Raw genomic sequence first — 14,475 nt, 5'->3', positions numbered from 1 at the left:
AGTATCATTACTGACATCCTGCATTAACACAAATAATTTTTTTCCGCAGTTTTCTTCTCAGCATCATCTTTGAGAGCATTAACCTCTTAAGGTTATATTTTTTTACGATATCATGAAGTGAAGTTATGTTAAAAAGATCCTAACTTTGAGTTGGATAGTAAGGTAAAATATTACTTTTTTATTCTTTATTACTTACTCTCTTTTTTTTCCAACAAACCAAATATAGCACCTGGTCAGAGAAACAACTTAAGAACATCAGTTTTGATTTTAGGATGGAAATGTGTTTTTTACCACAAGGTAAGGCTAATTTTTCCTTGCTGTGAATAACAACTCCCTATGGAACATTGACAATCAACAAAATTCCAAAGATGAATTATAATTCATCATTGCCAAATTAGGATAGAACATTCCTTAACCTGGAATTCAAACATACATTAGGATGCCACTTGCCAAAAAACAAACAAACAAACAAAGTACGGAAATAGATTGAGATATGGAGACTGTACAAATGCTGGCCATTACTTCCTTCAACTTCTTCAAGAATCTATCAACACTTTATGGATGAAGTATGATCAACAGGTTCAAGCAGATTGCCTGCAGCTTGCCTTTCTCCTGGTTTACCACGAGACCAACTCTCCTGGTCTTAAATATTCTAAATAGATTCCTTAACCTCTTTCTTGCTTGCTTCAATCCCCTTTCATTCATAGCTGCAAGGAAGACAGAAGTACCCTACTATCTATCAGAGAAGTAAAATCATTTTTGGAATTGAAAGAAGACTACGACCTCACCCCTAACCAAGTGGATTCAGACAGAAAACATAGTTTCAGACTGAAGTGTCATTCAAATCTAGCTGCATATTCCAAGAAATGCAAGTTTAAAGGAAGAATGACCCCCTTGGTAAATATTCCAAATATATGTGATAGAGCATCAGTAAAGATCTGTGAATATTTCAAGTCAATTTACTCTTGGTTTTTGTTAGGGTAAATAAAAATACTCTTTGATTTTCTTGCTTGTTTGTTGTTTTGGAATTCACAGTATGTATTATGATACATTGCTTGAGGGTGAAATATCCAATTACCATAAAAGATATCACAATGCATCCACAAACCTATTTTGTAATGAAATGTATTATATACATGAAGTATGCTTTTAAAAGCACAAAGCATAACTTTAATGTTGGAGGACCTACAATTGAAGATAGCGCTGTCAAAATTTACTTCGCTATTATGCCCAGGAAAGTTTCCCTTTAAATTGCCTTTTTTAAATTGTCTACTTTTAAAAAGTTCATATCAAAATTGTTTTGTATGGATAAACTACTTGCACTATTCTGAAGTCCTGTCAAGTTATTGTAATACCATGAGTAGTATAATGTTGGTCAATATGTTGTTATGCAAAAGAAGAAATAAGTGAATGGTGAACAGATTTGTAAAAACTGAATTAAACATCTGATGATTAATAAGAACATCTAGGTTTCAATAATCATAAATGATTTCTGCATTCAAAAACTATTTATCTATCTCAATACAATTGTATTTAAAAAAAATCTACTATCAGCCTCAGGGCTGTTTTTCAGTAGGGTCCATATATCAATTTATAGCATAAAGCAACACAATATGATACAGTACAAAAGATACAAAAATGACATTCACAAGAGAAAGAACACATTGATAAGAGAAAAAAGGAACAAAAGAGATTGACTACAGTAAAAGAAGGTCATATCGACAGAAAAAAGTAGTAAATGGAATTCTCCCCCATGAGAGAGTAGTCTTGATTTATATCATTGCATTCAGCAAGTAGGTGAAATTGTAAAACCTAATTCGACAAAGAAATATCTAGAAGGCTTAAAAAAAAACTCAGTATGTCATGTACATGACACACTAAGGGTCATTCAGTGTAAGTTTCTCTGCCATATAAAATTGATTACTGCATCATACTTGACCCTATTTGAAATTCAAAGATGGCATTGATTTCCACTGCTGTAAACATGTTTGAAGACATTACATCCATGATGCATCTGAAACAAAGACTTGGATACACTGCATCTTCTGAGGTGTTTTTTTTTAATGCAAACAACATGATTTGTGTAATGTATGCTTTGTATTTTACTTCACTCTTTTGTTGGATGGCAATAAATGACAAATGATAATTGATGATGATATATGATAAAAGGCTGAAGACAAATTTCTATGCAGAGAGTTTTGTGCAAGCTATAATTGACATTTACATGCAACAGTTCTTCTGAGATGCCCAAGATACATCAATGAATGACTTACTGAAACTTAAATTCTTATTTTTTTAAACACATATTCTGATATAAGTCAACTCTCACTTAAGTTTACTTTGTTGGATAACTTCTCCACGGGTGAATTCTTCCCTGAATAGAATGGTTCCTTCAATCGTTACCTGGCAACTTGCAGCAGACCACACCCGTCATCAAGCCGGGGCGGTAGTGACACGCCCGGTTGAAGTGTGAATCCAAGCAGCAGCTGGCATCGATGCGACCCGACCCAATGCACGAGGTCTGCCCCTTGTTCTGGTGCGGACAGTTCCTCCCTATGCCTCCCAGATCATCCTGAAGAAAATATGAAGTATGTAGAAATGATTTAGTATTAAAATTCACACAAACATGATGTCTTGATTCTATACAATAATCAGAATAGCTAAAGCTTGATAGGCAATGATAGTCATAGTATGTGTGTAGTAGTAACATTAGAAGTAGTAGTAGTAGTAGTAGTAGTAGTAGTAGTAGTAGTAGTAGTAGTAGTAGTAGAAGTAGTAGTAGTGGTAGTTGTAGTAGTAGTAGTAGTAGTAGTAGTAGTAGTAGTAGTAGTAGTAGTGGAAGTAGTAGTAGTAGTGGTAGTAGTAGTGGTAGTAAAAAGCTGCTAAAAACAAAGAGAATAATAAGAAAATACAGGATGTTTTAATCATAACTTCAAGAATATTCCTTGTTATGTTACAAGTGAGGTATTACTGGAAAGGTTTTATATTGCTCTATCTGATGATGGACTTTAAAATATCTAAAAATGGCGCTTAGCTCAATTTGCAATGAAACTCTTCAAATGTTGACTGTTCTCTTCCATTACTATGGTTTCAGAATAACTAGGTATCCATTTTTTCTCTAGGGTCAAGAGGAACACACTTAGAAGAGAATAAGGTGCATGAATGTTTGTATTTTGTTCTTATCAAACTTGAAATGTCCTGTTTGAGAATCAAGAGTTATATCTACTGTATCACAATCTTCCTACATTATAGGATGCCCTCCTCTCACCCATCAATACTCACATGGTTGTTCAATTCATTGTAAATTGGTTTGTTCCCATGGATAAAAGACTTAAACCTTTACCTGGCTACTGAAACTAATGGACAAAGTGTGATCGTTGAGTGACGAAAGAAATTAAGATATTAACACTAAAAATTTACTTTTATACTCGATCTTCCAAACATTTGCAGAAAAAAAAAAACGCCAGGATAAATGCATGTTCTTCCTCTCCACTGCTTCTTCAAGATACAGAATTGATGTTTCATAACTTTGGAAACAAGGAAAAGTAGAAATTACGCGGTGCGTAATATATGTCCCCGCCGGAAGTAGCATTTTGTAGCCAATGTACAATACAGGTAAAAAATCAAGGTCAAAGGTCAAAGAAGGCAAAGGTCAAAATTCTGTGTAGAAGTTTTGAAGCCCTCACCTAGTGCCATCACATGAAGCAAACGGAATCGAAATCGGGTTAGAAATGGCGAAGGAGTAGCATTTTGTAGCCAATGTACAATACAGGTCAAAAATCAAGGTCAAAGGTCAAAGAAGGCAAAGGTCAAAATTCTGTGTAGAAGTTTTGAAGCCCTCACCTAGTGCCATCACATGAAGCAAACGGAATCGAAATCGGGTTAGAAATGGCGAAGGAGTAGCATTTTGTAGCAAAATGTACAATATAGGTCAAAAATCAAGGTCAAAGGTCAAAGAAGTCAAAGGTCAAAATTCTGTGTAGAAGTTTTGAAGCCCTCACCTAGTGCCATCACATAAAGCAAACGGAATCGAAATCGGGTTAGAAATGGCGAAGGAGTAGCATTTTGTAGCATTTTGTAGCAAAATGTACAATATAGGTCAAAAATCAAGGTCAAAGGTCAAAGAAGTCAAAGGTCAAAATTCTGTGTAGAAGTTTTGAAGCCCTCACCTAGTGCCATCACATAAAGCAAATGGAATCGAAATCGGGTTAGAAATGGCGAAGGAGTAGCATTTTGTAGCAAAATGTACAATATAGGTCAAAGGTCAAGGTCAAAGGTCACAACTGAAATTCTGTGTACAAGTTTCAAAGCTCCAATGTAGTGCTATCATATAAAGCAAACAGAATCAAAATTGGCCCATAAATGACAGAGAAGTAGCAAATTTAACATATTGATCACACACGGACGCACGCACGGACGGACGCACGGACGGACGCACGGACGGACGCACGGACGGACACACACACGTACGGAGCCCGTTTCATAGTCCCCTGCTCGAACTCGTTCGGCGGGGACAATAACAAACCTTCATCCACTCCTTATCATACCTTAACAATTTTGTCTTGATTGATTTTTCATATAACTTTACTGGCTTAACTGATTAACATGATTTATTTTTACAGACCAAATATAAATTGCAGCTATACACTTCTAGGAATCGTTTGTGTATATTTGTACTTGTTCACTTACAGCACGCGCGACTGCGCTTATGTAATGGATCGTCATAGATGGTGAAATGACATGTTTGAATTATATAAATGTTTGTGTGATTGTAGAGGGAGAACGGCATGTCTCCATGGTAACCTTCTGTGCAGTCCGCAAAGCATCGACTCAACACATAAAAAGTGTCATACAAGATGGTATCTCAACAAAAGGTGAATAGACACAAGGACTCTAAGATTCTCTGAAGGACAAATCTCATCACCTTCTCTTTCCAGCACAGAATGGACTCAATTCAATGGGCAGCGACGACCAACTATTTACCGCAAACAGCTCAACAGCCAAACGCACTCTTTCAGGTATTTTGCTTTGTTTTCAAAATCCAATTACACCACTGGTAATCTTGCTCATCGTGGTACCAGATTCCCTCTTCAAACACCTCTTTCGTATGATTCATACCTCAGAAATGGAAAGCTGCAGATTCTTCTCTTTCCCTTCTTTGAGGAAAAAAAAAAGGAAAGATTTTCAATCTTGGTTCAAAAATGCTGTGTTTACACAGCATCTCTTTTTTTTTCAAGTATTTCTGAAAGGCACAGGAGAGAAAGGAGATTCCTCTCCTTTCAGATCAATACCAGTTAGCACGTTTGATTATTGCACAAGACCACAGACAATTGTAGTGTGCTAATCCTTAATGAGAGTTTACAGGGAAGATGAAGACCTACTATCAGAAACCACTTCATGATTCCGCTCCTCTTACCATTCCTACACCCCACCCCACCCATCTATGGCGGGCGTCGCTTTTTGCTCTAACTGCAGAAAGAGTCCAAATCCCTCCTCAAACAAGCGAAAGTTTTGAGGGTCTTTTGCCTCGTGGCTAAATGACAGCACACAATGGAGCAGCTCACAGTGAGAAGTGAATGAGGTTAGAGAGGAGAAGGGGAGGAAAAAGTGAGGGAGAAGAAACAACAGATTTCATTCAAATTGGATTTAAGTACGGTAGCTATTAGAAGTACACTTAAATAGTATATCATGGAGTGTTAATCACAGCATTACTAGTACCATTGACCTAGGTCCATGCTAATACTTCCTGAGCCGAGCAAAAAGCATTGTAAAACTAAATACTGTAAAACTAGGAATTTTCGCGAGCATGAAACTTTTGCAAATTTCGCGAGGAGCCAGGATTCATAAAAGCAAACTGCACATGAAAAGTTTTTCATCTACACAGTGAGTTGAATGCCGTGGCAATTTGCAAAAGTTTCAAGCCGTGAAAAAAGGCCACCGGCTTCCATTTGTGAAAGTTTCATGCTGCAAATGTTTCTGGTTTTACAGTATTCTGACCTTCCCAAAAGCAAGAATGACTCTTGAAACATATCATTACATAGTGAGTTCATTTGATTCACAAATTTGTATGATCTAGATCATTCCTCCCATACAGAATTACTTGCAGAGGGAAGACTCTGATAAGATGGAAACATATGCAGAGATAGATATATATGAAACAAAACTAGAGAAATAGTCAAATAGATGTAGAAAGGAAGAGATAAATTGTAACAAAGAGAGAGAGAGAGGTAGATGGGGGAGGGGATGAAAGATGAGAGAGGAAATACAAATCAATCTCGACAGAATTAGCAGGTGGATTTGTAAGGAGACAAGTAGGTAGCCTTCGTGGTCACTAGCTAGACAGTACAACAGAGAGTTGTCAGCCAACGTGTGAAACCAAGTCAGTAGCTAGGCCAACATTGAATACCATCTCTGAGTTCCCCTCCAGCTAACAAGTTGCAATTACAGGAAACAAACAGGTGGAGGAGAGAGAATGTATACCTCCATCTCCGAAAACCATGACGTCTGCGTTTGATCAAAATCTGCCATGCTGCCGTCCGTCTCACCATCGAGATTTGGCGGGGAGAGTGGATCTGACAGTGGGCGGAGGGGAGAAGCGATCAGGGAAGGGGGTGATCCGCAGGGGTGCTGGAACCAGTGTTTGGATATTGAGGCGTGCATGTTTTCGGAAGGAGTAACCCCTTCAACCTCGTTGGGACTGGAAGCCCTTGGATGCCAATGCTAACCGGGACGTGTTTGTGTTGGATTAGGGAGGAGAGAGACAAATTCTTACTAACCAGTTTGATGGATATCCTTGCTTGCGTGCTCCAATTTCTTTTCCCCCAGTCTTTCAATCCACATACATGGCTTATACTCTGACCCAAAAACTCTTACTTTATCAAACTTAGAATTCAACTCACTCAACATGGCTATCATACTCCAAAATATGCAGGTGAGATACAGAAAAACTGGACATTCCCACCAATAAATGATTTCACAGCCACTTATATTGATGCTAGACACCCCTTCCCATTCATCCTTGACAAAGACCCATCCATCAACAAGTATACAATAAATATTGATTCTTACAGGTAGTCTGAAAAATTCACTGAAGGCAATACGACTGTGAAAATCTAACATACTATCTAGTACAGTGACGTAACAAAAAACAGTTACTACAACTATTGCTTTCTTTACTACTAGTGCACTAATCCTCATAATGATCAAGATGATCGACAAAAGAATTGATAGTCATGATGATGATAATGATATACTGATAATGATAATGATAATAATAATAATAATAATAATGATAATGATAACGATAACGATAACAATAACAATAACAATGATAATAATAATAATAATAATAATGATACTACTACTACTACTACTACTACTACTACTAATAATAATAATAATAATGATAATAGTAATAATAATATAAAATGATATGATAAGGGTAAAAAGAAAGAGAGTTTCTGCTGATAACATTATTGACAATACCAGATATCATTCACATTCCAATCAATCTGATTAAAGTGATAAAGCACTCTGCATGGTTTTGCGTGAGATCTCAAAAGATTGGTCTCCAACCATGTCAGATTACATCACACAATTACAGATGCTTGACACCTGCTGGGTGAGGGAACAAATAAGACTGTGTAGTAATGTGTTTCCCAATATTTACCCTCCTTATCAACAGCTCGCCTATTCAAAGTACATACCTCAACATGTGGGACACAGATTGACACACACATTCACACAGAAACAAACAAAAGACTTACGAACACACTGCTAATAGTTTCTCCAAATATTCCATTAGAGAGATTACACATGAGCAAGGCGACATTTGAATACATTTATTTATCTTTACTGCAGAATGGTGGCATATGAGGTCTGGACGGTAGAACTGTAAGACTATTATGTAGTCTAGATTCCACACACAATGGCTAACCAATTAGTGCCAATCAGAGGAAGGAGAACCAAGAGAACCCGTGTCAAATCTTGGCTGTCATTGACTCATTAGCAAACATAACGTGGGAGAGGGGAAGTCTACGACAAACACGTCACGTAATCCAATTAAGACGAAACAGGCTCGATACCCGTGCACTTGGGCAAGCCCTAACGAGGATGTGTCATCACTGGCCAGTAGTTGAAGATTATTTGCAGTGGGTCTCAGATTTTGACAAGAACACAAAAACAAATGTATGCAAGCATGCAGAAAAAGTTTTTCAGGGCATTTAATCAACACACCTACATAGACTTATTGTAATCATTCATTTGAATACCTGTGTATGACTGAGTAATTTTTCATTTAGGTTATTATTTGTGGACACTAATTGTCCTTTTCTGATGCATATCCGGCAATACTTTGAATAAACATGTATTCCCCTGAATTGTACATTTCATGCTCACCGTTTTCACATTTGAAATAAAATGAGATTGAAATGAAAGCGTAAAGCAAGCACAAAGTTTATATTGAGCAAGTTAGAGACTGATCAGTATTCATGAGCTTCCCATGAAATACAAGGTCTGATCCTGCCATACAATTATCACATATTGGGACATTGTGTCTGAATGATCTCATACCAATACATTGTATATCTATATACTTTGTATGAATATATATCCTATGAATATATAACTTGTATCTGAAAGCCCTATCAGTCTCTTTTATGAAATGTCTGCCATGCTACAACAATAGGAGTGAGGGTGGCCCACTTTCCTTTTTCCACCCCACCCTCAGGAGACAACCATGATGATCCCAACCTCAAACATGTCAGTGACCTTTGCTGATTATCACAGTGACGCATGAGTCGTAAGATGCTACCCCCACCCCCACCCTCTCGACAGAAAATGTCAAGAGCTTAATGAATTTCATTCATTTGTACATTTCCACTTTCCACATGTGGCTGACTGGGAAATAGAGTGTCTGTTTCCGCAATGGACAACGAGGGTGCAAGCTAGAACACAAAAGACTGAAGTCTTCAATTTCTGTTTAAAGGGTAGCATGTGCTAACGTGGGACTCCGCACCCCTGTTTGGAGGAAATACAGAACAGAGATACATGCCTTAATCCAAACTGTAGCAGACTAGGTTTAGTCTTTTGTTTTTGCAGGTATTCAATCTGAAATGTGGAACCACTGCGAAGATGAGAAAAGGCAATGGCTCGTTCTTGTAAGATAGCCTTGATGGTGCATTGGCATGGGGCAGTTACCCCCTCAAAAGACGAGAAAGTTGATACCAATTTGTTTGTTTCGTTTGATTGGCTTCTCTTATTCAGCCTGTCAGACATCAATCTCTCTGAATGGGATGGGACTCAAGTGAGCAAATCAGTCTCCGAAGATGTCCCATGCACTTTTCTCATAATAAATTTGCTATTTGTCAAAGATTTACGCTAACCAAGAGTGACGGAAGACTTTTGTTTGGCCTGCCATGAAAGAACATTGTCTTCACCAAAAAGACCATTCCAATCTTGCCGAAGTCTTTTGTCGGCCCTATTTCTGCTTCAAAGCTACGAGACTTGTCGGTAGGAATTCTGGGCCCTTGCGTGGATTAATGATGAGCAATTTATTTGTGTCCAAACACGGCAAAGTTGGACGGCAGCAGGAGAGGGCTAAACACTGAGCTCTATTTCGATTCATCACAAGGACAAGATAAACCAAACAAGAGGAAGATTTTACTGGTTATGTCATAAATATGGTTTCTGTTTGTGCTCAGGTGGGGCGTGAAGAGGTTAAATGTTTGGGGGTTAAACCATCACTTTGAATGACATCATTTAGAAGGCTTTACATTGGGAAAAATAAGGTCTCATTAAAGCTTCAGTCCTTTCTTTGACTGTCTTCTTATTCATTTCAGCGAAGGAAACAAAAAATCAGTTTGTTTCTTTCATCTTTCAATTATACAAAAGAAAATGTCCAATTTTATCACATGACTTTAACAATAAAAGTGAAGAATTTTCTCTCTTTGAGGAGGTTGTAATTTTTGCAGGTTCTTCTCAATCAGAAGCAAAATCTGCATCCCATGAACAGAAAAAAAAAAAACCTGAATGAAAAATACATAAGTAGAATACATTGAAGAAGAGAGGAAGATATGAATATAACTACATATATCCATATCTTTCCACCTTCACAGATGAAGAAATGATTCAATTCTGTTGCATTATTGGCACAGTATTTAATCTCTTCCTGGCTGAATTAGGAAGAGGGTTTCTAATATGAAAGTGAATTACACATTCGTCCACTGACACTTCTCCTGATTACTAACCCATTAGTTACCACTCTCTTACAAGATCTTGTTAGAACAGATTGCCTTGCTAAGAGCATGGTGATTATAGTGTGCAATGAGCCATCATCTACTGAAGACGAAGTGATGAGATAATTGATTGTAACACAACTGACTAATAACTTGGCAGGATAAAACTAGATTAAGATGCATACAATAACCTCCATCTCACCTTCAAAATACAAACTTCATTCACAAAGATTATCTCCTCTTTGACATAGGTTAAGTCTTTCATTATTTTGTGAAAACAAAATGTTATGACTTTCAAATTTAGGCCTGCATTTGCTAAGTTTTGAATCAAGATTAAAGCTTTGATAGTTCACAATGTTAACTCTTTAGAAACTGAAGATTCTGTGCATAATGGCCTATGGTTGCGTGGAAGGTACAGCAATAATGCTCTCATTCCGACAACTTTCTAAATGATGTAAAATAGCTCACTGAATGTTTATTTCTGTCTATTATAAATAATGTTTATTTTAAAGCCTGTTCAGACTTTACCTATGCTAAGAAAATGGTGTTTCACATAAATAATTTTGACATACTTTTGTTGACCTTTGACCTCTTTCAAATCATATCATAATCATATATGAAAACAAAATTGGTAAAGCATAACGGTAATTTGAAAAAAAAAAAAGGATGGGTGATTTCAATGGTTTCAGTGACTAATAATGGGTTAAATCACAAAACTGTGTCTTCCTTGATGATACAGTGGACACTATATGAAAGCATCGCATACCATTTGACCTAAAAGAAATACCCTTGCTTTGAACAACCAATGAGCAATTAGACAGGGGTATATCTGGTAGAGGTATCTTCTTTAACTCTCAATAGTTTAATGGTCTGAAAATCAGATTGTGCTTCATTTTTTGTTTAATCTAGCCAACAGATAAGTAACGGTATGAAGTTAGAGACAGCAGAGTGTGAACGTACTATCCCGATCCCAAAGTGCAAGAGTTCTGAGCCAAACAAACCGCCTCACTGTGATGAAGATTCCAATGGTCGTATCCTCTATCTCCCAGGATGACGTTATGCCTGTCAGTCACATGACCTGGCTATATTTGTTGCCATTTCCATCTTGAAAACTAATCATTTTTTTCCTTTTTCACACAGAAAGCCGAACACACGGTTCCACTTCAACCGAAATGACTTAACCACAATTCTTCTTGCTAGGGGAATTATGAGTGCGGGGTCGGCTGGTGAGCGTTTCTTCACGTTGGGATTTTAAAGTCTCAAATCTTGGTGTATCTAGTCTGACGTAAGATTATCATGTGAAAGGTTCCAGTGCACAATGGTGATTCTGCATTCCAAATTTCCATCAGATAGTTATAACCCTGTACCAGGATGTAGTGTGCAGTGCATTGCCCATTAGACATATCATTTTGTTGGTTTGTTCTGATTCAGTGAGAGATATTCCAAAAGCTAACAATCTACTGAAAGTATCAAACTACAATAAAGTGTTGCACAAAATTGACTTGGCTGCATCTAAAGTATTCACAAGACATAAATCATCCATGTTTCTCTCTGTCATTCTCCTTTTCTTGATTCTTCCATTTCTTTTTGTTCTTTTCTCTATTTGTTTTTAAAAAAAATTTTCCATATATGTACAGATCTAGGCAACTGACATACAATACATGAATGTTGTAATATACCAAAAATAAAATGTTTTTCTTGAATGGAAACTCTATTACATATTGAATGCTGAATGACTTAGTGGGTGGTTCCAGAAACATGTGAATTCTGACCATGATGACAGAAAAGCACCATGTAGTATGTGTTGAGCTTCATTGCAAATGATAGACATGATTTGAAATGTGAAACTCTGTCTTTCACATACACTAGAGATTCAAACAGGCACCATGGAGAAGTATAACTGTTTTCAATAATGTGCAACTCTCGCAACAAAAAACGTGACTTGCATGCGATGAAAATTTCCTGACAGAACGCTGCACTACCGTATCTCACAGATCAATACCTTGAAAATCATGAAATACTTCCAGTTTCATTGTCTAGGTTTGTAGCAGCGGACCAGAGCCAAGGATAATTCAATTTTCAACTTGGCAGTAAGGGTCATCGAACCCCAGAGGACACAGAAATGAGGATTCCCCCACCCACCCACCCACTCACTCACACACACACACACACACACACACACACATTTTAACAAAAATTACTATGGAATGGAATTTGGGGAAACTCTAAAATCGTATGGCCATCTTGGGGAAAGTGCAGCGTGTAATGCGATACAATTATATGGGTAAACAGGGCAGGCCCACACTCGTCACTGCCGATAGGCATAACAAACTTCAAGTCAGCCACGCTCCGCCTGCTTTCTCCCTGGTCCTGATGCCGAGAGGCACAACAAACTTCCAGCAAGTCACACACGCATGCTTTCTCACTGTTCCCCAAAACTTTCTGGATCATTGCAAACAAAGGATTTTGGGATGTACATACTTGTATCTGGATGAGTTTAGATTTTTATTAATATCTCGATGATTCTTCTTAACTATTCACATAGCACACACTTACCCCTGGATGTGTTTCAGCTTTTGTATAAAAACTTTTGAAGATTGTGCTCAAAATTTTATCTTTTTTTATAATTCAACCTGACAGGTTGCTCTTTCAAAGTCAATTGCTGTTAATTTTAGAAATTTATTGCTTAATACCAAAGATAATATAATTGGTAGAAAATTGGTTCATACAATTTACATGTTACTCCAAAATGAACACCTTTGATTTTCAAATAAATTTGAAGAGCAGTCCTTATAAAGCTCTTGATATCTGATGGTGAAATGCATTTTATACGTAGCACTTCTAGCCATGATGTAATTTTAAAATCATCTTTCGCTTTATCAGAAGGCACAACACACTGCTTGCCTGTCACCAGTTTGTACACATCCCCGTGACCTCTTTTGAAAATAAAAAATCAAATCTGAAAAGAGTCATCAAAATACACAGCAGTTTTGAGGAAAAAGGTTTATTCAGGCCCCTTAAAATGAAACACAGTACAAATGATGACATAAAAAGGTAAGGTACGCAATGAACAAAGCCTACGAAGGAAAATAAGAGAGAGAGAGATAGAGAAAGAGCGAGAGCAATTGAATTGAAAGTGGAAGGATGAATAATAAACCAGGGGCAAAGCGGAAAATATTCTGGAGAAATTCCACCTGCTGTAGCGCTGACAAATCAAACACTTCTCTCTCGCAAGTTGCATGCGCTTTCTTCCCCCGCCACTTCCCGGAGCTGGTGGCGTTACTCACAACTCGGTACATCGGAGCGCTGTCTGAAATCTGAGTAATAAGGGTCACAGAGGAAATAGAAGGATATCCCCCAGAAAACTTTCTTTATTTTATTTGTGCTACCAGTCGTGACCACAAACAACACATCTCTTGCTATGTCTGGAGGCAAAGCGTTACAAAAATACCTATGTCCCGTCCTGTCTGCTTAGCTTCATTTGCAGGTAATTGAATCTCGCTGGCAGGGGAGCAGAGTCAAACAAAAATAAAATTGTTTCCGTTTTGAGAAAGGAAACATATTTTTTTTTTCTTCCCAATTGCATGCACTTCAAATACATTTTGAGCTCTGTAGATAGTTGAAATCATGGCACATGGAATTGCTTAGATTTTATCACAATGTATTCATGTCTACAATTGATGACAATCTTCGAAGAAATTAATTTTTGATGCAGCAATCCAAAAAGTTGTAAGATAGAATTTAAAATATTGAATTGATATAAATAAAACCAGACAATTCCTCTTCATCTTATTGTTGCATTCAGTGTCTACTCCATCTTACGTATTTAAGACTTAAATTTCTATTCAGTTTAAAGTTGCTTAAATGCCTTTCATCCTGTCATAGTAAGATTTTCACATTTTATTAACTCTGTCACTCCCCTCCTGGGGTATGAGACCTCAAAAATATAGATAGATATATGATTATGATTATATACAAAATGGAGCATATATATGTAGAGCATATAACATAAGGTATATACAAAATGAAGCATATATGTAGAGCATATAATGTGCATTACATACAAAATGGAGTAGACACATAGAAACATGCATCTAAAATGTTCAGTCAGTTTACTATTCCCTCCATATAAAGATCTTTAGTTTGCTTTCCTGAAGGATCTTTGAGAGAGAGCAATAATAATTTTGAGATATATCTCTAATTTTCTTAAGTTATACATCTTAGAGTAGTACAAAGTATT

At 37.0% G+C, this 14,475-nt stretch overlaps 1 protein-coding gene across 1 annotated transcript in view; it reads right to left on the bottom strand.

Annotated features, from left to right (window-relative positions):
- LOC140241820 (uncharacterized) overlaps positions 1-14,475 on the bottom strand; it is a 97,697-nt gene that overhangs the window by 42,230 nt on the left and 40,992 nt on the right. The window contains exon 3 of the mRNA XM_072321575.1: positions 2,404-2,572. Within this exon, the coding sequence (XP_072177676.1) occupies positions 2,404-2,572 (169 nt within the window). The remainder of the gene's footprint in view (positions 1-2,403; positions 2,573-14,475) is intronic.

The sequence above is a fragment of the Diadema setosum genome, chromosome 18 (assembly GCF_964275005.1).
Source record: "Diadema setosum chromosome 18, eeDiaSeto1, whole genome shotgun sequence".
Taxonomy (NCBI): domain Eukaryota; kingdom Metazoa; phylum Echinodermata; class Echinoidea; order Diadematoida; family Diadematidae; genus Diadema; species Diadema setosum.
This window is presented reverse-complemented; position numbering and strand designations above follow the sequence as displayed.